The sequence below is a fragment of the Aristolochia californica genome, unplaced genomic scaffold (genome assembly GCF_029961685.1).
Source record: "Aristolochia californica isolate CCGP_79_NKW_82.1479 unplaced genomic scaffold, dmAriCali1.0.hap1 SCAF_14, whole genome shotgun sequence".
Taxonomy (NCBI): Eukaryota; Viridiplantae; Streptophyta; class Magnoliopsida; order Piperales; family Aristolochiaceae; genus Aristolochia; species Aristolochia californica.
In genome coordinates, this window is record NW_027181815.1 from 2,515,156 (window position 1) to 2,537,319 (window position 22,164).

The window sequence follows — 22,164 nt, forward strand, 5'->3', positions numbered from 1 at the left end:
GACGAGCTCCAAACCTTTTGAAGTAAAAAACCAGTGTGAACACCTGACTGGTGGCGGGATCTGAAATTGTATTTTGTTCTAAAATTTTCTTGTTGGCTCATCAATTAACAGCAGAGAACCATGTTTGATCGGTAGACCAAGAATTGTGTCCAGACAAAAGAGGACACACTGGTGTGTTCTAGATGCCACAGGATTGTTGAAATATATGCCCACATAGCACAAGATACATCATTAACAAATAAAAAACGTGGAGACAGTAGTAACTCTCACCACTATTACCAAAATGGAAGGAGAATGAAACAAGAGAACAACTATCTATTTTTTCACTAAATGAAAATACAGATCAAAAGCAAACTAATAAACTCATGATGACAGACCAAATTCAGATAATGCCGATCTAAACAAAGAAGAGAAGTCTCTGATGATGCTCCATCGTCAGCTTTGACCTTTATTTGTGCCTTTGCTGATGAAGCGTTGATAATACATTCAACAAGAAAAAAGAAGTTGATTCATCAGCAACCTTCTGCGCAAAGAAAAAAAAATTAAAGTTTAGGGATTGCCCACCTGATGCAAACACCGAATGGAGTAGCCTTGCATGTGCAGGAGGAGAATTTCAGGTTGTAGTCAAAAGCAGCAACTCCACGAGGACTGATGGAGCATTCCTGAAAGTCGAAAATATAACGAATATGTGCAAGAGGTTAAAAGGAACCACGGGAGAAGGTTGCCAATTTCAAGCAAAAACTTAGAACATAGATGAAAATTAATATAACTAAATAAAGATCTATTTTGAATGGTTACGATTGCAGAAACATAAAAAACTATAGTCTGACACACTGCAACAAGAGTACTTCTCCGAAGCAGCCTAAACAATGTTGATTACAATCTGAAAAGCCCAAAATAGAACTGTCCACCTGGATAGAGTTATATAAGATAATTGGTTAAGTAGCCCACCAGCCTCTATGTTTTAGTCAATGCTGGCTCAGGTTTCCTAAGGAACCTTATTTTGCCGCACATGTAAAACCAGCACTTCATCCTGAACCTCAATTTTCTTATTCCAATTCTTTATTTTCTTGTCTACTATAAGAGACTGAACAGACTGCTAGATGGAGCATTACCTAGATGATGATGTGATTCAGCATTACGAGTCATAGGCAGCCAACTGATGGCATGGAAATGAAAATTGAAACAATGTGGCCAATTGGCTTTCAAAAAAAAAAAAAAAAAAACAGAAAAAAAGTAGTCAATTGTTTCCATAAAGCTGAAAGCAAGGATCACATACATATCACTGGGACCTCTTTTTCTTTTCTTTTTTTCCTTTTTACTTTTGTCTTCTGAACGGCATTGACATCGAAATGAGTAACATTGATACATAAGCAAACTATCTAACAGGGACATGCAAAAAGTTGTACCTGAGATAAAGAAAGTGGCAGGTGACCCCATTTCCGTTGAAAAGTGGCTGGATCCAGGACAGGTTTTACATTAAGCTTCAAAGGAGGAGAAGCAGGAGAAGATGTAGAAGCAGGTGGACCCAAACCAAGTAGATCATCAATCCCTGAGCTCCCACCTTGGGGAGCATAAGTAGGCAAATTATGGGTTGATATAGCAGTTTCAGATTGAGATTGTGCAGGGGCCCAAGAGAGAGAACCATCATACTCAGGAGCCCTGTATGCAGAACCGTTAGTAGAAGTAACCCTGTTTTCTTCCTTTTCAGATGTGTTTAGAAGAAGATCATTGCCATTGGCTTCATATCTCTGAGCTCGAATTTCTTCAGATTCTCCCAATAGACAAATTTCCAAGTTCTTCTGAAAACTCAAATGGGCCTTAGTGTTCCTTATCAGTAAACATGTAGTAAGGCTAAAAGGTGAAAAAAAAATATCAGTAAGCTACAACTTAGAGACACATCTGGATATTTACAAATGGATGTGTAAAACAGAAAGAAGTAGAAGAAGAAAAAAAAAAAAAAACAGCAGAAATTAACTGTTGTCAAGAGAGAGGGTATAGAAACTGCATATGATTGATGATCTACACTACCAGTACATATTCAAGGACCATCTTTTCCTTTGGCAACATGGGGCAACCATTTTTCTGCTCAGTGGTAATGAAAGCATGGCCTCATTACAAACAACATAAGCAAATTATTTTCAGGTGATAGTACATCAAACCTACATCAAGAAGGTATTGTGTGGAATTACTATGATATTTTAAGTCGTTCAAACCAACTAGTTAAATAATTAAGTCTGCAGAATAAAAGGATTTAAGCCATCACATAAAATAATACTGGTTTACAGCTATTGGGTGCTAGGAGACCTCCCCACATGGCCTTCCTTGGGAATCTGGGAACAGGTGACGAATAATGTGCAAATGCTGCATTCATGTTGTGAAGTTGGGTCCAAGGCTCATCCCAAAATGACTAGCCAACTTAGGAAACCTCTTTACCAACTAATAAACTCAAGATATTTGTACTCACTAATCTATGTGGGACTATTCCTTAACACTCCCCCTTACATGTAGGCCCTTTTTTGTGGCTCTACAAGTGGATAGTTTATGTGTAAGCCCTCTTTTGTGGCTCTACAAGTGGATACTTTTAGGTGTAGACCCTCTTTTTATGGCTCTACAAGTGGATAGTTTAGGTGTAGGCCTTCTTTTGTGGCTTTGCAAGTAGATAGTGTAGGTGTAGACCCTCTTTTGTGGCTCTACAAGTGGATAATTTAGGTGTAGGCCCACATATGAGTACCTGCTCTGATACCATGTAAACTTGGGTCCAAGGCCCATCCGAAAATGACTAGCCAACTTAGGAAACCTCTTTCCCAACTAATAAACTCATGATCTTTGTATTTACTAATCCATGTGGGACTATTCTTTAACACATGTTATAAAGCCTACACAATTTTTTTTTTTAGAACAGTGAAGTTTATTAAAGGCAAAAAACCAAAGCAAATCACAATGAGCTAAGCATAGGGGAGCCTGCTATAACGAGGGATTGTAGGAAAACTCTTGGCTTAGCAAAGAAGTCAGCCAAATAATTGGCTGAACTCCAAACATTGGAGCAAGAAATAAAAAACAAGGAAAGGCCAACAATCTCATAGAAAACCTGCTAGTGCTGCCCGAGGGGGGGGGGGGGGGGGGGGGGGGGGGGGGGTCGGATGCTGAAGAGCACCACCCAATTACATAGAATCTCCGTCGACCCATAGAAATGCCTGCTCATGTATTCCTTGAAGATGAGAAAAACATGTCCGATCGCTTCAAGTTCAGTTGTAATTGAGTCAGCAGTACCAAGAGGACCAATTCAGCTGTAACTGAGTCAGCAACACCAAGAGGGCCAAAGTATGAGGCAAGAGTGACACCATTGTAGTTCCCAAACACTCCTCCAAACTCGGGCTGACTAGGACTCCCCAAGGCACAACCATCAAAGTTCAGTTTTAAAACATCAGGAGTGAAGGGATCCATTCAGCCATAGCCACTGCCCTGCAAAAGGACATCTGGGCAATAAGATGCCAATTGTCTCAAAGAAAGCTATCCCGTAAACTTTCAAACTCGCTTTTGGTACTCAGCCAAGCTGCAATAGAGCCGGTAATCCTGTAGATTACCTCGTTGGTGAGGACACCACTCAAGTACCACCTATTGCACGAGTTTACACCAAGAGACATTGGTCTAAGGCGAAACCCACCACATTGTGGTTGGGTAGTGGGTCATTTAGGACTAATTAAATGTTATTTTATTATTTATATTTTTTATTGTCCTTATGATTAATTGTTTTAATTGTTCAGGGGCATTTTTGTCATTTTGAACTATGATTAGGGTTTTGATTCCTATTTAAGCATGTAATGTTGGAAATGAAGGAGATAGTGAATTTTGAGAAAAAATTCCCTCTTGATTGCTCTCAGTTCCCTGTTCTCCCTCTCTTCTTCTTCTCCTCCTGCCATTCTTCTCTCTTCACCATTCCTGCAACAGCTTTCTTCTTCCTCTTCTCCTTCTACTCTCTCTTCTCCCTCACGGCAGCAGCAAACCACATACGGCCCGCATCACTCATCCACCAAGGAAAATCTTTTGAAGCGACGTCTATTTCTCTCAAGACAAATCTCCCATGGAGTAGGGTAATGCACACAAAGAGGAGGGTTTTGCCCAGCGCTGGAATTCCTGTCTCCTTACCGAGGTGACAAAGCTGGGTAAGGCAGCCTGGAATGTGTAGGATTAATCAATTTTATTGAAGAAATGGGCCATATCTTCCAAGCAAATGGAAGTGGATAAGGATGTGATCCATATTGTCCTCCATGCCACCACAGAAACCTACATAAGTGTGTACAGATTCACGTCCTTTAAATGCTGAACACGTAAAACAACAGTTGCTCGGATACCTGGGAGGCTTCTGCATATGGTTGGAATTTTGCCTACTGCCAAGGTAACTGAAGTGCAGCAGACTGATCTGGTTGGCAAATTTGTCGGTAAAACTGGACCCAAGACAAGGAGAACAATATTTGCTTTACTCTTTAAATAAAGAATTGTCAGTGTTTTGTGATGATCCAGACTTAAACTAGTCCTCGTTGTCTATTGCAGATAAAAGTAGTGGAAGGGGGGGTATGCTTTTTGTTCACGAGGTTTACAGACTGATACGAATGCAGAAGGCTGATGACAAGGATTATGGATTGGAATCCCGGGCGGAAAAGATGTTGGTCATGGACAGTGGAAAAATTGTGATCATATTAATGGGCTATGGTGAACCAACGAAAAGAGTTATCTCATCAAATGAAGGTTTTCGCAGTAGGGTAACCGAAGTTTTTTATTTTGGTGATTTTAGGTCCCAATAGCTGGCCTAAATCATCCATGTCAAAATAAATAACCAACTGGATGACAGTTTGCTTACGGGTTTAAGTTGCATCCATCCTGTAGCAGATGCTGTCAGTAAACGGTTTGCCTTGGATATCTCCATTCATGAGATATCTTCATAAGCTCATCCTTGAGGTTTGTCAGGCTTTGGGGTAAGCCCAAGGAAAAGGGCAAACAATTGAACCAGGAGAAAAAGAAAAGGAAAGCGTGATGCTTTTCCTGTTACTGATTCCAACAAGTGCAAGCGAAGGCATAAAAAACCTGCAAGGAAATCAGAGGAAAAAAAAATTGTTTTCCTTGCCGCACCAGGAGTCACACCTCATAAAACATGCCTAAAAATCCATCTGAAAATAAAACTGCAACCAGCTAACAAAAGATCTGTATTCAGTTTGCCTAGAGATCCCCATAGATCAGCCTCATCAAGAAAAAGATTAACTACGGAAATCATCATTAGAATCCCAATGCAACTATAGAGACATGACTGCAAATAAGTATCACAACTATGAAAGAAAACAAGACCTTCCTTTATAATACCACAACTCAGAATCAGAATGGTACCTCTGCTAGGGCATTCGAGTTCCCCTTTTGCTGAGGTCAGCACTGTTCCTCGTGGACAGAGATTTTATCACTAGCACTTCTCTGCCTCTCTAGAGATAGAAGGACATTCCAATGCTGTGATTTTGTTGCCAAAGTCTGTGAAGCCACCATGGCGTCATCTCCAGATCTTTAAAATTTGTAACCTAGCTTCGATGGTTATTTGCAAATGGTATCATGAAAAAGGATGTGTAAACTGCATAGCAGACAAGCTTGCAAAAGAGGGGATGGACCCCCTCCTTCACTGTAGCTTTCTCTTTCTGCCTTCTGGTCCTTAATGATATCATTTTTTTAAAGCTTAATGATATCATTATTCTCAAGAAAAAAAATTTGAATCAGAATAGTACATTCTTTTTGCAGTTAAAAGACTGGTGGCAGGATCTGATTTGTATTTTGTTCTATAAATTTCTTGTTGGCTCATCAACTAACAGCAGGAACAACCATGTTTGACCAGTAGCCAAGAATTGCGTTAAACAAAAGTGCACTAGTGTTGTTCGGGATTCCAGATTATTGTTGATTGATATGATCATATATCAAAAGAAACACCATTAGCAAATAAAACATGTAAAGCCAGTAGCAATTCTCACCACTATGACAAATAAATCACTGGGCTTTGTCATTTCTAGTAGTTGGCCATCCAATTCCTCCATACATGCTTCTGGTTAAATCCAAGATTGATGAATCAATTGGGATTGTCTTGTGAGAAGATATAAACAACTGAAACATAACCTATAAAAGCTCAAAATGCTAAAATTTGAAGAAATAATGAGCCAGAGACTCAGCCAGAACAAATAAAATTATTATGACAACAGAATACTGTAATCTTAATAGCGACTATATCTGTTCTATCTGGCAAAAGAAAAAATGGAACAGGGAAGTAAGGTCGCATGCAACACCACCCAGGGTAGGAAGGAAAAAGGGTCCAACAATCAATTTTGCAAATTATAGAGATTCAGCTAATCATCCCTCACATATTTTCAATTTTTTTTCCAAATGATCATTAAGATTGTATTTCAGAAACAGGACCTTAATCTTCATCATTTCTGGTATCTATCTTTTAAGAGGAACCAGTCTTTGTATCAGTAATTTTGCAAATTGTCCTGCTAAAGTTACCAGAAATAAGAAGGCAATCAGTCATATGAAGTTCTCTGCAAAGCAAAGACACTTTGACTGTCATGGAAATTTTAATGCTTAATAGCCAATGGGCAAGAATATGAGACAGTAGATGCTCAAGTACTCCCCTGAGGTTTATCAGAATCCTGTCATCACAGTTCCACATAATTTTCAGGGAATTCTTCCCTTTTTCTTTTGAATGTTGATTACACATACACTTCAACTCATACCCACAAGACCTCACACTGGAAACCCCTCAATTCAGCCAAAGGCCTAATCCATTCCCCAAATTCTTCCTGATCTTTGAATTGTCCATTATTTGAAATCCTACCATGGTACATCCTGCTAAACAAGTGGTCCATAGAGTGAATTATCCTTTTGACATCCAACATTTTCTAGGAAAAATCACTCCATAGAGTTCTAGGTTTCAAGAGCCTTCACTCCCTCACTCCCTCAGGACTTTAGGAACAGACATCCAGCTGGTTAGAGTCCGAAGTCGACAATGTTGAACGCCCTGGAAAAGGGACAATAATATTTTAAATGAATGAGCTGATAAATAATGGGGTTAGCGGAAACTCTGTTCCTCTGAAGCAAAGGAAATATAGCCAAGCCAACAAAGCAATCTGAAAATTTAGTCCATATACAATGATTTTAGGTCCTCAACATGTGTCCAACAATCTCCAACTAGCTGTGACTTGAATATCAAACTAGAGAGGCCAGAGTCCAGAAATGGCATATTGCCCAAAGTCCAGAATCACCAATCAATGGTTCATGGCAGGAAGGCCAAACATTCCAGGCAGATAGTAATCAGGCAATCTGAGCCATATGACATATGACCCTCATGTTAGCAAACGAAGTGAGAGTAATGTTAACCTGAAATTTTAACCATCTAAAAATTGAATGGTCTGGAGACTTCGAGAGAAAATGGTGCTTAGGAGGCACATTCTAACACAATCACCTAGTTGACCAAATACATGCATTATCTGAGGATCCAAACTCATATTCACCAGAGAGCTAACTATGCAGGAGTCAAGTGAACGTGAACTACCAGAACAGATGTACCTTAAAGGCTGCAGAAGAAGCATAACAGACTCTCCTAGGGAGCTGTATGTGTAGGTTCTTCATCAATTGTTCCTACTGCTTCAAGTATTAATGAGTAGGTAATGAGATCATATTCAAACCCATTCATTCTCATTTCTTTCATGAGTTTGGCAGCTTCTTCAAACATGCCAGCACGGCTAAGACAACTAAGAACAGTATTATAAGAGACTGCATCGGGCTTAATTGTAGAGAGATTCATTCTTGATAACATCTCCATTGCGTGACTAGGCCCACCAATCCTTGCCAATCCATTCAAAATAATATTATGAGAATTCAGATCTGCAGTGCAGCCATGCTCTTGCATTGATCGAAACAGCGATAGAGCCTCATCTAGCATCCCACTTCTGACCATACCTGACATGAGTGCATTATAAGCATAGACATCTGGTTTGCAACCAAGTTTCTTCATCTCTTCAAAAAGATCAATGGCCTCATTAAGACGTCCACATTTTCCAAAGTGCTTGATCATAATGGCATATACCCGAGAACTTGAAGACCCACAATTTTCTTTTAATTCTTGAAACAACTCATTTGCGGCTTCATAGCGTTTTGCTTTCCCGAGTGCATTAATTAGGCTACAGTAAGCAGCAGGGCATGGAGGAAAACCCTTCTCATCCATCTCCTCCAATAGCAGTAGAGCTTTTTCCACTCTATTGCTCTTGCAAAAACCATCAATCAGAATAGAGTAAGTGTAGGAACTAGGAGCTATTCCTTTCTCCTTCATTTTATCAAACCACTGGGCAGCTTCAGATGCATGATATTTTGTCTTAAAATGAGCTTTGATTACAGAATTATAAGTTACTACATTCGGCTCACATTGGAGCTTACTCATGTCATCAAAAAGCTTAAGTACATCCTCCAACCGTTCTGCTTCCCCCAAAAAATTAATTAAATTATTTACAAGCACAACATCTGGCTTACATCCATGTCCTTTCATATCAAGGAAGACTCCATAAGCTTCTTCCACTCTTCCAGCTCTACCAAGACCTTTTATCAATTCAGTGTAGGTAAAAACAGTTGGTGCACAACATTTCTTTCTCATATTATTAAACAAGCCCAATGCTTTGTCAATTTTGCCAGACTTGAAGTAGATACCTATCAAAGTTGTGTAAATTTTGGCTGTAGGTTGCAAGCCATTCTCCTTCATCTCTTCAAACAATCTGAATGCTAACTCATCACGCCCTAATTTTGCAAATACGGTAACAAGCGCATTGTAAGTAACTGTGTCAGGGAAACAGTTGCCTTCATTGCACATCTCATTGTAAAGTTCATGAACTTTATCCTGATGACCCTCTCTCATTAACATGACAATTATAGTATTATAAGCATTTATTGATGGGTTACATTTTCGTTCCTTAATCTGGTAGAAGATTGAGAGAGCCTTGTTAACCATCTTTGCCTTCCCAAGAAGCCTAACAATTTCAGACAACTCCAAGGGGGTGATGATAGAAGAGCTTCGAACCATGTCTTGGATTGTCTTCCACATCTCACCTGTCAAACCAGCTTCTTCCAAGCATTGAATGAGAGCCATGAAGGTGGTAGCATTATGCTCAAAGTTTTTCCTCTTGCTTGCCCAGTTGAAGAATTGGATTTTAACATTGATTTCTACATCAATCTTCATGATTTCCCGGACAAGTCTGTGGTCCACCTTCAGCTTCAACACTTCCAAGGCTTTTTCAGAATCTGGTCCCCATTTGAATATTTTCAAAATTTTCATGAACCTTTCATCCAATGTGCGGACAGAGTGACCATTTCTCAGCACCATGGGTTTGGTGGATGATAAGGAGGAGCTGTCTTTCAAACTTGGGATTCGAAACATCTGGACTATTTCATTTTCTGCGAGCTCCACAGAAAGGAAAGCATCAGGACGCAAATTTTGTGTATTTTTCATTTCTTTCTATTTTATAACACATAGCTCTCATAAGAAGGTAAAAATGGAAATGGAAAACAATAAATAGAAAGCATTCTTCGAAAAACAGATCATTGGCCCGAATTTTGAAGAGACTAAACCCCAAAAAGTGAAACTGCTAATAAAATTTCAAATATTCTAAACAGATAGAAACACAATCTCACAAGGCATGATCCTTTCAAAACAAATCTTACAAGGTATGACTCAAGAGAACATTCACAATTTTAAAGATATAGACCAACTTCTCCAATGTACCAGGCAAACAATCGTGAAGTGCGTGAGTTCGTCAGCAGTAAAAAGAAATAAATAAATAGATTGTACAATAATAACGCCTCCCCAAAGAGGAACGATGCAATGTCAAACAGAAAGAGCCTATTAGACAATTTGGCACTTCATGAATCTAATATATCATATTCTACAATAACGAAGGTGAGCCATCCATATCCAACTATCTATTAATCCTATAACCAGTTCGCCAACGGCAAGTACCTGTTTGAGCCAACCTCGCGCACAAAGCAGGCGATGACGAGAACGCCATCCTCCGAACTGTCGCCTTCAGGCTCATACTCAAGGCGACGACAAGAGAAAATCGAGAAACTGTGCCTAGTGACTAAATCAAAGAGCAGAATACAGAAGGCAAACGACACAGAGAGAGGAGAGACTGTAGCCTGCAGACATCAGTTTGTTACAAGCCGGAGGAGCAGAATACAAAGCAACCCCAACACCAAGCATTAGAAGACTCCTCCCGTCGTGCTAGCATGATCGAAACAGCCGACAGCTAAAGGCCGTACATCGATAGATAAATGGAACCGGAATATCGAAGTAGAACTGGAGACTCGAAAAAATTCGAAAAAAAATATGAGATGCAAAATCAAGAAAAGTGGTATATAAATAAAGGAATTAAACAAATTTAGTGAAATGTTTAGTAATTAAAAATACGTAATACTTGCATACGCAGCTGGGGCGGTATAACAAAAACCAACTATCCGCCTTGTAACCTATCCTTGCAGTGTGACAGGATTGACTTTTCAAATCCAGCGTCTCTAACCTCTCTTGGGCTTAATTTTTTTATTTGACTTTTAATCAAATATATTCACTAAAACAATAAAAACTAAATTGTATTTGCAGCTCATAAAAATGACAATTATTCATGATGAGTTTAATAAAAAAAATCTTTAATATGGTCCTACATAATGGGACCTACCCTGTGTGGGCCTAACCCTATTTCCGAAGAAAGCCTCTGAAAGACCCACATTCCTTCTTTCCATGGAAACTGAGGAAGGGGGTGAGTGAGAGGTGCCCCCCTACCTGTAAAATGTAAATTTACGTTTTACCATTTTGAAGTTAGACAAAAATGACAAAAACTATTTTAGCTTCCACACTTCTTTTCTGCAAACCCAAAATGAATAGGCTATTTGATCATCTCAAATACAATTAACTTGCGTGCAAATTGAAATTCTGTACCGCCTATGTAGAGCATGTTTGGATGGATTACTCGTACGTTTCTTTCTTTTCCCACAACACTTATTTTATTGCCCATCTGAGATCATATTTTGTTTTACAATTTCCTACTTTCCTCAACCAGAAAAGTTGAAGCACATCTTTAGCTTGCAGAAAATAAAATAAAATAAAAAATTATAGGAAGAGGGGGGAATTTGGATCTAAAAGCAAAAGCTAGATTCGCCTTTAATTCTCCCTAAAAAAGGATTGGTTTAAAGACCAAAGCAGATGAACATAGGTGAACCATTTTGAACCAGAGGTTGTTGAAAATGGGTGAAAAGGTGATAGATTCAAACCATGGCTCCTATTGACTCCAAAAATTGACCTTGAGATGCTGACACACAAAATTTAACCTAGATACCCAAAAGCACATTCAGAAATGATTTACTGCTAAAGATAGATTAATGAAAGACTCAGAGAGAATGGGGAATATTGGCAGGAAACCTGTGCTAATAGCTCACTTGAACAACTTTTACCAAGCATAGACAACCAAGTAAAAATGGAAAGAATAGCAGGAGGTTTTATCAATCCAAGCAATTAGTTCAACACCTGCGCGTTCAGCTTTTCCTAACAAAGCATCGACCAGCTAGCCTGACAGTAATGCAATTCCTGTTGGGATCTAAGCAAACATTTCCAGCATTCAACCGCATCAGAAGCTTGCAACAGAGTTACCATCAGGGTTTTTAAATGTTATTTATTCCACCATTGTTGGAGGTTACTTGTAACACCCATCAACTGAGTCGAGACACCAGATGGAAGTGTTTGTTTTCCACAACCTCATAACATTTCTTTATGTACCTGGTAAAGAAGACCTAATGTTTTATTATTTCTGTGGAAGCACATTCAACATGAATAATATCACTGATACACATAAATTATCCCCCCCTTTCCACAGGAAAAATCAAGAAAAGAACACTTACATCAACCAATATGAAAGGAGAATTGAATAAGAGAACAAATATCTAATTCTTTTACTAAATGAGGTTGCAGGTAAAACGAAACTAATAAACTTATTATGACATACCAAATTCAGATAATGCCAATCTAAACAAAGAAGAGAAAGCCTCAGATGATGCTCCATCGTCAGCTTTGACCTTTATTTGTGCCTTTGCTGATGAAGTGTTGATAATACATTCAACAAGAAAGAAAGAAGCTGATTGATCAGCCTTCTGCGCAAAGAAAAAGAACTTAAAGTTTGGGGATTGGCCACCTGATGCAATACATTGGATGGAGTGGCCTTGCATGTGTCGGAGGAGGACCTGAGGTGTAGTCAAAGCAGCAACTCCACGAGGAGTTATGAAGCATTCCTGAAAGTGGAAAATATAACGAGTACGTGCAAGAGGTTAAAAGGAAGCATTGGATAAGGTTGCCATTTTCAAGCAAAAACTTAGAATATAGATGAAAATATATATCTCTAAATAAAGATCTCGTTTGAATGATTATAACTGCAGAAAGATAAAATCTTTAGTCTGACACACTGCAATAAAAGTACGTTTCCAAAGGGCCTAAACTATGTCGATTACAATTTGAAAAACCCAAAATGGAACTGTCCTCCCGGACAGCGTTATCAAAGATAATTGCTTATGCAGCCCACCAGCCTCTATGTTTTAGGCAATGCTAGCTCAGGTTTAAGAAATGCAAATGTAAATAAGAGCCAGCACCTAGTCCTGAACCTGATTTTCTTATTCCATTTCTTTATTTTCTTGCCTACTATTAGATGATCAGCCTTTTTTGCCTAGATGATTATGTGATTCAGCTTCACAAGACATAGGCAGCCAAGTGATGGCATCGAAATGAAAATTGACACACAAGTAGCCAATTGGCTTTCAAAAAAATAAAATAAAAAATAAAATAAAGTGGTCAATTGTTTCCATAAAGCTAAAAGCAAGGATCACATACATATCACTGCGGCCTCTTTTTCTTTTCTTTTTTTTCTTTTTACTTTTGTCTTCTGAACAGCATTGACATCGAAATGAGCAACATTGATACATAAGCAAACTATCTAACAGGGACATGCAAAAAGTTGTACCTGAGATAAAGAAAGTGGCAGGTGACCCCATTTCTGTTGAAAAGTGGCTGGATCCAGGACAGGTTTTACATTAAGCTTCAAAGGAGGAGAAGCAGGAGAAGATGTAGAAGCGGGTGGACCCAAACCAAGTAGATCATCAATCCCTGAGCTCCCACCTTGGGGAGCATAAGTAGGCAAATTATGGGTTGATATAGCAGTTTCAGATTGAGACTGTGCAGGGGCCAAAGAGAGAGAACCATCATACTCAGGAGCACTGTATGCAGAACCGTTAGTAGAAGTAACCCTGTTTTCTTCCTTTTCAGATGTGCTTAGAAGAAGATCATTGTCATTGGCTTCATATCTCTGAACTCGAATTTCTTCAGATTCCGCCCCAATTGACAAATTTCCAAGTTCCTCTGAAAACTCAAATGGGCCTCGGTGTTCCTTATCAGTAAACATGTAAGAAGGCTGAAACGTGAAAAAAATTCAGTAAGCTACAACTTAAAAGACATAGATGAGTACTTACAAATGGACTTGCAAACTGAAAAACGAAAACAGCAGCATTAACTGTTATCAAGCGAGAGTGTACAGAAACTGCATATCATTGGTGATGTCCACCACCAGTACATACTAAAGGACCTCCTTTTCTTTTGGAAACATGGGGCAATCATTTTTTTCTGCTCAGTGGTAACGAAGCATGGCCTCATTAAAAACAAGGCAAGTAAATTATTTTCAGTTGATAATACGAAAAAACTCCATCAAGTAGGTTTTGGTAGGAATACTATCATTTTCTAAGTTGCTCAAACCACGTATTTAGATAAAACTAGTTCAATAATTAAGTTTGTTAAATCATATGGTTTAAGCCGAGATAAAATGACAATATTACTAAATGACAATATTACTAAATGAAAAACAGTAGTGTGCTCATTAATTCAATGGAGATAGTGTTGAATCCTTTCCTAAAGTGAAAAGAAATAGTCCGAAGTATTAAGGACCATTCTCTCCCATATGCCTTGGACAAACAAGCATTCACCAAGGTGACATTTTACTGCCATTTTAACAGTTATTTGCAATGTCCCAAGTGTGTGTTCTCATCATCTCTATGTCTTTAGAATCCTGTATTTGTCACCACTGGGGTATAGACTGGACAATGGCTATGGGTAGGAGGCTATGAGGTACCACATGGACTCTTTCAATGACCCCATGACACTAAGCCTTCATATATATTGCTGAGACTGAATAGATGAAAAAATGTGAAACATAAACAAGGTCAAGCTTTCCTAAGAGCTGCAGAAAAAGATATCTCATATTCCCAAAACAAAGAAAATTGAAAATAAAAAACAATGAGAATTGTCATCATTAGAAAGAAGAGGAAAAGCGGCTTGTGTGCAACTAGGATTTCTTTACCATTGATTACCAGAATGACATGCTTACATACTCCGCACATATAAACTTCTAAACCAACAAACATGAAATTCAAAGTGGTTGGCTATTTGCAGGGTAATTATGTTGACTATGACATAATTAATAAATAGCGACTCCACAAACTGGTAAAACTACTGTTGCGTAAAGCTAGAATTGGCATTTCTACGAGGCAAGATTCATTGTATACGGTCTGTGGTTAACCAAAATATAAGTAACTTCATTCTTATCCCAGGATATCCTCCACCTTAATTTCAAATCCTCTATAAACACAAACATAAAGCAAGTCCCGCTAAATTCAAGAAAAATGAACTTTATAAATATGATCATATATAAGAAGAAACAACAGAAAATTCTAAGGTGCTGGGTTAATTTGTTTCTTAATATTATGCAAATATCATATTGACATATATGCCAATCAGGGAGCTTTGATTTGCAGGACAGCAAGAAGATTGCAACCAAAAGTCGATCAGAATGCAGGAGAGAATGATCCTGATCATTATGATGTTGGACAAATGGTTACAGTTCAATAAATACTGCAAATACAATCTTAATGGGTAAAAAATTCGTATCACCTAGATATGATTACAAGCATCAGGAAGGCTAGAGGCAGTGTGGTGGATCAGTGGCCATGATCATTTCAAAAAAAAAAAAAAAAAAAAAAAAAGTGGCCCTGATCACCATACATGGAAAAGCCAAATTTGCTTAGAAAAGCAGATGAACTAGACACTTAGCAGACTTCTTGAAAGTATGAGCAAAACAAGTATCACCTTCTGGTACAGAACAGATAGACTGTTGAATTCATCAAAAATGCGATCTTTGATTTCACTGCTTTGAGTATCAGCGAAGACTGAAACTGCTTGCTTGGGAGGGTCCACAACTCGTTCTGCAACAGCAACATCATATTGCAGTAGTCTATAATAGAACAAGGCTCGGTCATGCACATCCTGTGTTCAAGAAGATCTTCAGTACTAAAATCTAACCATACCATTTTATGCCTTAAGAGAATTAACTGTTTTTTCTTTAAAATTAAATGAACAAAAATAAAATTAGACACCTGATGAGGATCAGCAAGGCCAGCAGCCAGTGCAGCCCCTAAAGCCTTTTGAGTCTCGGGAGGTCTTCTCAAGAAACACTTCAAGACTGCAGTGAGTAAATGTAGGCGAACCTGATGATTTAAAAAATTCAGCAAATAGTTCGAGCAGCTAGTTTGTCAGGATTTGTTATCTTTCCAATCTTTACAGGATTTCTAAATGCTCTGAATAAAATAGTTTCAATCACAAGATGATAGCATGTCTTTTCTATTCACTATTTTATGGAGATTGTTGTTTTAGATTTCAAAAAATTATTATGGTTAAACCAACTGTCAGAGAAAGTGATTATTGAAGTATCATGGACCCAAATTCAAGCTTCAGTCAGTTCCCTGGCCATGAAGAAATGGACACAGCATGTTCACCTGAAGTTGGGAAAGGTTAAACAAACTCAATAAGGCTTACTTAGGAAAAGTAAAGGAAGGCCCTGAAATCCTTTATAAGCATGAGTTGGATGCAAGAACACAATCAACAAAGAATAACTAGCACAAAGATAAATGATTTCTACCAAATAACTGTCACTGCCAGTGCTGATAATATATCTCCAGAAGAAAACATGAATAACAATACTGAATAGATATACACATTCTCTTAAAAAAAAAAAAAACAATACTGAATAGAAAAAATATCTGAAACTATCAGGGTTCATAGAACAGAAGTTAAAGAAAGAAAACGAAGAAACACATCCAACTCAAAAGCCCAAGCTTAGGGTGGAGTGGCCAACTCGTGTTCTTCTACAATGTCATGGATCACTTCAAAACCCATGTAGAACATTTCTCAATACTCCCCTTCACATGTGAGCCCTCTTGAAGGCTCCAAACACATGAATAGTTTTGGATGGATGCCTCATATCTGTGAAGATCCATCAAACCTGTGTTGATACCATGGATAAAATCATCCGAACTCAAAAACTCAAACTTAGAGTGAAGAGAATCCACCCAAGTTCTTACAGTATGTATAGGCTGCTGATTTGGGACTATTCAAAACAAATTTGATGATATAATACCATAGAGGATAAACAAATAATAGACTAAATAATTCATAAAAAAAAAAAGACTAAACAAGCATATCTTATTGGAGAATTGATTACCTCTGCAGAGTTCTCATCCTCCCAGTTATCAACAATACTCTCAAGAATATAAGGAGCATCTGACATGTCTTGGGAATATTCCCCTAACATCCAAATGAGAGCCGCTTTGGCCTTCGGTTCTTGAACATTTTTGCTGCTGATATTTCCAACAACTGCAATGCAATCATGGCTCCACTGAGGATATTTTCTTAGGAGATCTTTCACAAGTACCTGGTGTTTAAAAAAAAAATGCAGCAAAAATATAGAAGCTTGTAAGTTGGAACAAATCATATACTCTGGGATATTGCCCTTGCTCCATTTGAGGAACAACAACAACATGTATTCGCAGAAGACTAAATTAACACAAGGAGAGGAAGACATGAAGAATATATACATCAGTAAGACCTATCTTAGTCACTGATAGCACAAGGATGTCACAGTGTAACAGGACAAGTACTAGAGTGTCAAGTGATCCAGAAGAACATACAATGAAAAAATTCAGTACATAATGCCTATTCAAATAACAGCAATAACAACAGTAGGGCCCTTACTACCACTGTCAGAAGAATAAATGCTCACCAAAGTTTCAGCAGTAACATAATCCTTTTCCATCTCAAGAAATTGAAGAAGCCGATCCACAATTGCATTCACATCATACTGTTGTAGTGCTATCTTTCCCACAGCACGAATAGACTCCCTTGCGATTGGCACATCAACATTGGCAGCATATTCACATAATTCCGTCACTGCAATGAATATAATAACAGTCATGCCACAGTAACACCGGAAAGATATCAAGGATAAACAAGCCCAGAGATCACATAGAAATAAAAATTATATATTACAATCTTCCAATGGTCTTCATGGTAAAGCATCACAGAGTTAATCAATGTGAGAAATGTGGACAAGTTAAGTCATGTCAATGATATATACATGATTGATAGACTCTGGCTGTCTGTCAACCATATATTAAAAGAAGTATCTGCTTACCTATCTCATAGGTATTGCTTTCATTGGCAACAGCTGTCAGCATTTCAAGCTTCAGCTTCTTAACATATGACGGTTGGCTGTACTGGCAGTAGAAATGTTTGTAGTCAGATGAAAATAGCATGGGCGCCCGCATGACCAAGAGGTGCAGGTGACTGAGAACTGCATAGGACAGTTCTGAACTTCCTGTGCTCACTAGGGTTAGCAATGGTGCTTTTATGCGCTCATACACCTATAGCACAGAGATTTTTGCTCAGCACATCAATTTATTCATTCACTAACCGACAAGGCACATCTACTGTATAAAATAATAAAGGAATAAAAGAAGGCATTACATTGGAGTGCAAAAGGAAGGTGAAGATACAGCAAAGAATTACAAGCCAGGCCCAAAGATATGGAGAGAGACAGAAAGGGAGGGAGAGCATATATATTGGTGAAAAAACTATACATTCTCACGAAACAGGATCTCTGTTTAGCATTTTATAACAAAATAAGAACTTTGGTGCAGATGGGGAAAGATAGGTGAAGGAACCCTTGCATGTAAATCACTAGTATATGAATGTCTTACATGACAATAACCAAACTATCCAAAAGAGAGAATTTTTTTAGTTGTATTAAAAAATAAATAATATCAAACATTACACAGAAAAAGACTTATTGCTATATATCAAACTTTTTTTTGAAATGTTGCTGTATATCAAACTTAAAGACAATTGGTGCCAAAATGGCCATCAAATCAATAAACATGCATGAAACTCATACCAACAACCCAATGCTTTGCTAGGCAAAGATAATAAAACCACAGTTATGGAAATGAAATTCTTCATATTATATCCAGGTGTGCATGGAAATCTGATCAAGTATTTTTGTCAGATTGCATAAAGCAGTTGACAAAATTCAGTTTGAAGTCTTTACTTATTTTGTTGAGTGGAAATCATATTTTCTTATATTTTATAAATCAGATAAAAAAGAGATACATGGAAATAGTGAAGCTCTATTAGGCTTTCTTTAAGCTCAAAGGACAGTGCTAAAATCCATAGATGGTAACTAATGCACATGGATCGTGCCAATCTTCTTACAGGACCTGACATAACATCTGTTCTTTATGCATTAAAACATTAAATGACTGCTGAAAAGAAAGTCCATTATCAATGTCCTCATGGCATCCTAAAGGGATACGAAGAAAAGATATTTTCTGTACAGATTTTTACCAGCTTTACCAGAAGCTACAATTGTACAGCTAAATTTAAATTAGGAGTAAATTATATTTAAATGGAAGATAAACAACAAATAATATAGTCTTCTCTCAGACAAGTAGAAACATCAGTCCCGTAAAAGCCAATGCAACAATGAGAGTTTTTCTGACTACACACCTGTTGATGAACATCAGTCATGGACATGGTCAAGTGCAGAAACACCTCGATTGTAGCTAAAACAACAGCACTATTTGCATGCTGGAGCCTGTCCTCAAGAAGGTTCATCATATCAAATATCTCATTGCTGTCCGAGGGTAGATATTTGGAGACCAAGTCAAGTACAAGACATTGGGCCCATTCACTAAATTCCTTTATCCTGTGAAAGTGATATAAAATAAGCACAAATACCAAACATACATGTGGTGTCATCAATGTGGATATGAATGCCCTTTAACTTGAATTTGCTATAAAAGTTCCAAACAAAAGGATTGACATTCCAAAGAGGATAACATTTCAGTAATAAAATTAGTGAGAGTAAATCAAGCTTTCTAAACTCTTCCAGATCATTTTTCTCAATGAGGAAAATAGAGAACTCCCTTGACCAACAAGTTATCAGTCTGGGGCAGAAAATCTAATGGAAGAGACAAATGAACTAGTAGGACCTTAGGCAGCCAGACACACTCATACAAACAAAAGAAACAGAAGCAAGAAAGAAAAAATTATCATGCAAGTGTAATGCTCCTCCTGAAAACTGACACTTGGTGAACATCTTATCATACCAGTGTAATGCTCTTCTTGAAAACTGGCACTTGGTGAACATCAAGAGCCGTATCATGTCAAAAGATTACAGTGGTAGCTTGTAAAGGAAGGACTAAAGGCTACCAAGTCTACAAACCCATCAATATATAAGGAATTGCATCAGCTTTGAAGCATCAAGATGGTTGGCTTAAGAGAGGGACTAATCCTCCAGAGTCGTTATCAAAAAGAGTTTCAAATCCTCTTTCAAAGTTTAAATCGAGATTACCCTATATATATATATATATATATATATATATATATATACATAAAAGTTCTGCTGAAGAGGTTCAAGAAAACAACGAAGTTAGTTCCAGAGTTCCAGTCAATGTATCACCATAGAATCCACGAGTCCGGCCACTATATCTAACGTGTAAGGAAAAATATCTTGGATACACACATGGGCCCACATCTGGCTGAACTATTTCAAACCTAGGATGAGATGTCTTGCATCTCATACCGGATCATGGACTACCTGGGTACTTAGTTACAGACCTATGATAGAATGAAAAGGTTGATAACATCATACCGGTTCAGAAGATAAAATATTATTGGCTTGCTAAGCAAAGCCTCTCTCTCTCTTGATGCTTCCTCAGAAGAAACTGCTTCTAAGTTCCAGATCTCTTGCAGTGCAATTAAACAGTTTGCAACCACCTGAGAAGACAACAGCATAATTCTATTAAACAAAGCAATAGGCTAAGTATTGAAAGCCAAAATACAGCATAAACGTTCAATTCCATTGTGAGGATGTCAATTTCTAAACCATATAAGTCAGCAGGGGCAACAGAAAGGCAATGCATGCGAACCAGCATATGTGGATCATGAGTTTAAGAAAGATCATTTATTAAAAAAAAGATTAATTATCATCTGTATGCTCGAAAACATGAGAACCATATCCCTGCAGGAAAACACCTGATATAAACGCACTGATGGAGAATTTTTAGATTGAAAAGAGCTCGTTGGAACCATTCGCATAGAATCGACAATTTGTTCATCTAAAAAAAAATGAAATTTATAGAAATATTCTTCAAGAAAAAACGAAAGTATTGGATTCACAATATTAAGTTTAATGCTCCATTCAATGGAAAGACCAATGCAGTAGTGCGGCATTTTCTGCAGTTAATTCCATATTCTTTCCAGTCAGTTTCATTTCCAGGGACCACATAATACGCCAATTTTGAGTGGATACTGAACAGAAAATTTAAAAGCGGTTACCTGCGCATCAGGATCCTTAAGCATTAGGCTCTTAAGCAATGAAGGGAAATCCGCATCGATGCAAGTTGCCGCAGAGATATGATACAATTTCAAGACACCAATAGCCGCCACCATTCTCACATAACTATTACTGTCCTTCAAACCTGACCCCAATGGGCCCACCAAATACTCAACCAAATTCGCCACCCTTAATGAACAGAGACTCCTGAGTGCGAGACCACGGATCATTGGATCTTCATCTCGACAGTCTTTCTGAAGAAAATTTATCGTGAGGAGCGCGAGATCAGGATTTCCTTTGGCATAATTTCCGACATAGAGGTAACACATTTTCTTTAGAACCGCGTCCGAGGTAGCGGAACACATCACCATCTCGCTGAATAGACAGGAGACATCAATTCCTATAGTCATGTAGGAGATGACTTTCTTAAAGAGCTCGCGCTTAGAATCGTCAGAGCCCGGTGCCCTGCTTCCAGCGAGTTGCCGGAGTTGGAGCTTTAGATCAGATACTTCACCTTTCCTGAAATGAGAATTAGAGTCTCCAATGAAACTACGGTTGAAAATAAGCATGAACAGATTCAAACCTAAAATGTTAAAAACCAGAGCTGAGGAACGTGCAATTTAATTACCCAGATGGTTGAGAAGGAGATGGAGAACGGTTCGGCTGGACCGGGGGAGCCATTGCAGATAGTAACCAATGTTCGGAGTCACTAGAAAATCAGAAAACCTTCGAGATAAAACATAACGAAGGAGAAATCAATGAATAGGAAATAAATGCAGCAACGGATTTGGATTCTATCATAGAAGCGCAGCAGATATTGAATTGGTGAAAGGAAGAGAGCAAATCTAGGGATTTCAGACACCGCAGGAGTCGAATTTTGACGGAAGACGTAAAGCAAGATATTTCCTCTTGAAGTCGAAAGCTCGCGGCTGTACCTGCGTGCTGCGACGATTCGGCACGTGCAGCAAACTCGTTCCGCCTCCAGGTTGGACACCTTGCACTCATGCGCCGTTATCGCCTGACTAGAGAGTTTCGGATCAGATCGGTTGACTCGGATTTCAGACTCGGACGACTCAAAACTCAAATCCGGCTGGTACGGAAACTTTATATGCGATTCCTAGACAAAAACAGAAAAAGACATAATGACAAAGAGGACGGCAAGAAGTTTACAAATTACAAGTGATCACGTGTTTATTTAAATTTAAAAATTAATTACTATTATCTTTTTGTAATTTTTATTTTCCTTTTAATAGGAAAAAATTAAAGTTAGTTGCAGGAGGGAGGCGGGTTGTTAGGGCTTAAACCGCATTCCGGTCATTTCATTTCATTTACTCCTTTTATT

General features: G+C 38.2%; 2 protein-coding genes across 5 annotated transcripts; both read right to left on the reverse strand.

Annotated features, from left to right (window-relative positions):
- Positions 1–60: 60 nt before the first annotated feature.
- On the reverse strand, positions 61–10,371 carry LOC137949885 (pentatricopeptide repeat-containing protein At3g16010). 3 transcript variants are annotated; one of them, XR_011111901.1, is made up of 6 exons: positions 10,031–10,371; positions 7,594–9,468; positions 6,006–6,076; positions 1,410–1,799; positions 565–662; positions 61–463 (listed from the first exon to the last, which is right to left on the reverse strand). XR_011111901.1 is itself a non-coding variant. In XM_068796120.1 (3 exons), the coding sequence occupies exons 1-2, from the start codon at positions 10,104–10,106 to the stop codon at positions 7,628–7,630; spliced, it is 1,917 nt and encodes a 638-aa protein (XP_068652221.1). In that variant the 5' UTR covers positions 10,107–10,371; the 3' UTR covers positions 5,832–6,076; positions 7,594–7,627. The 3 variants fall into 3 exon arrangements, 1 of the variants encoding a protein (XP_068652221.1); XR_011111902.1 differs by having other exon boundaries at positions 7,594–9,475; positions 10,031–10,065; XM_068796120.1 differs by lacking the exons at positions 61–463; positions 565–662; positions 1,410–1,799 and having other exon boundaries at positions 5,832–6,076.
- A 964-nt stretch (positions 10,372–11,335) lies between these two features.
- On the reverse strand, positions 11,336–21,691 carry LOC137950277 (beta-adaptin-like protein A). 2 transcript variants are annotated; one of them, XM_068796668.1, is made up of 12 exons: positions 21,451–21,691; positions 20,825–21,341; positions 20,139–20,263; positions 18,992–19,190; positions 17,622–17,850; positions 17,211–17,377; positions 16,653–16,862; positions 15,529–15,639; positions 15,242–15,418; positions 13,071–13,517; positions 12,066–12,348; positions 11,336–11,839 (listed from the first exon to the last, which is right to left on the reverse strand). In XM_068796668.1, the coding sequence occupies exons 1-12, from the start codon at positions 21,501–21,503 to the stop codon at positions 11,832–11,834; spliced, it is 2,526 nt and encodes an 841-aa protein (XP_068652769.1). In that variant the 5' UTR covers positions 21,504–21,691; the 3' UTR covers positions 11,336–11,831. The 2 variants fall into 2 exon arrangements, with proteins under 2 accessions (XP_068652769.1, XP_068652768.1); XM_068796667.1 differs by lacking the exon at positions 11,336–11,839 and having other exon boundaries at positions 11,849–12,348.
- Between the last annotated feature and the right edge of the window lie 473 nt (positions 21,692–22,164).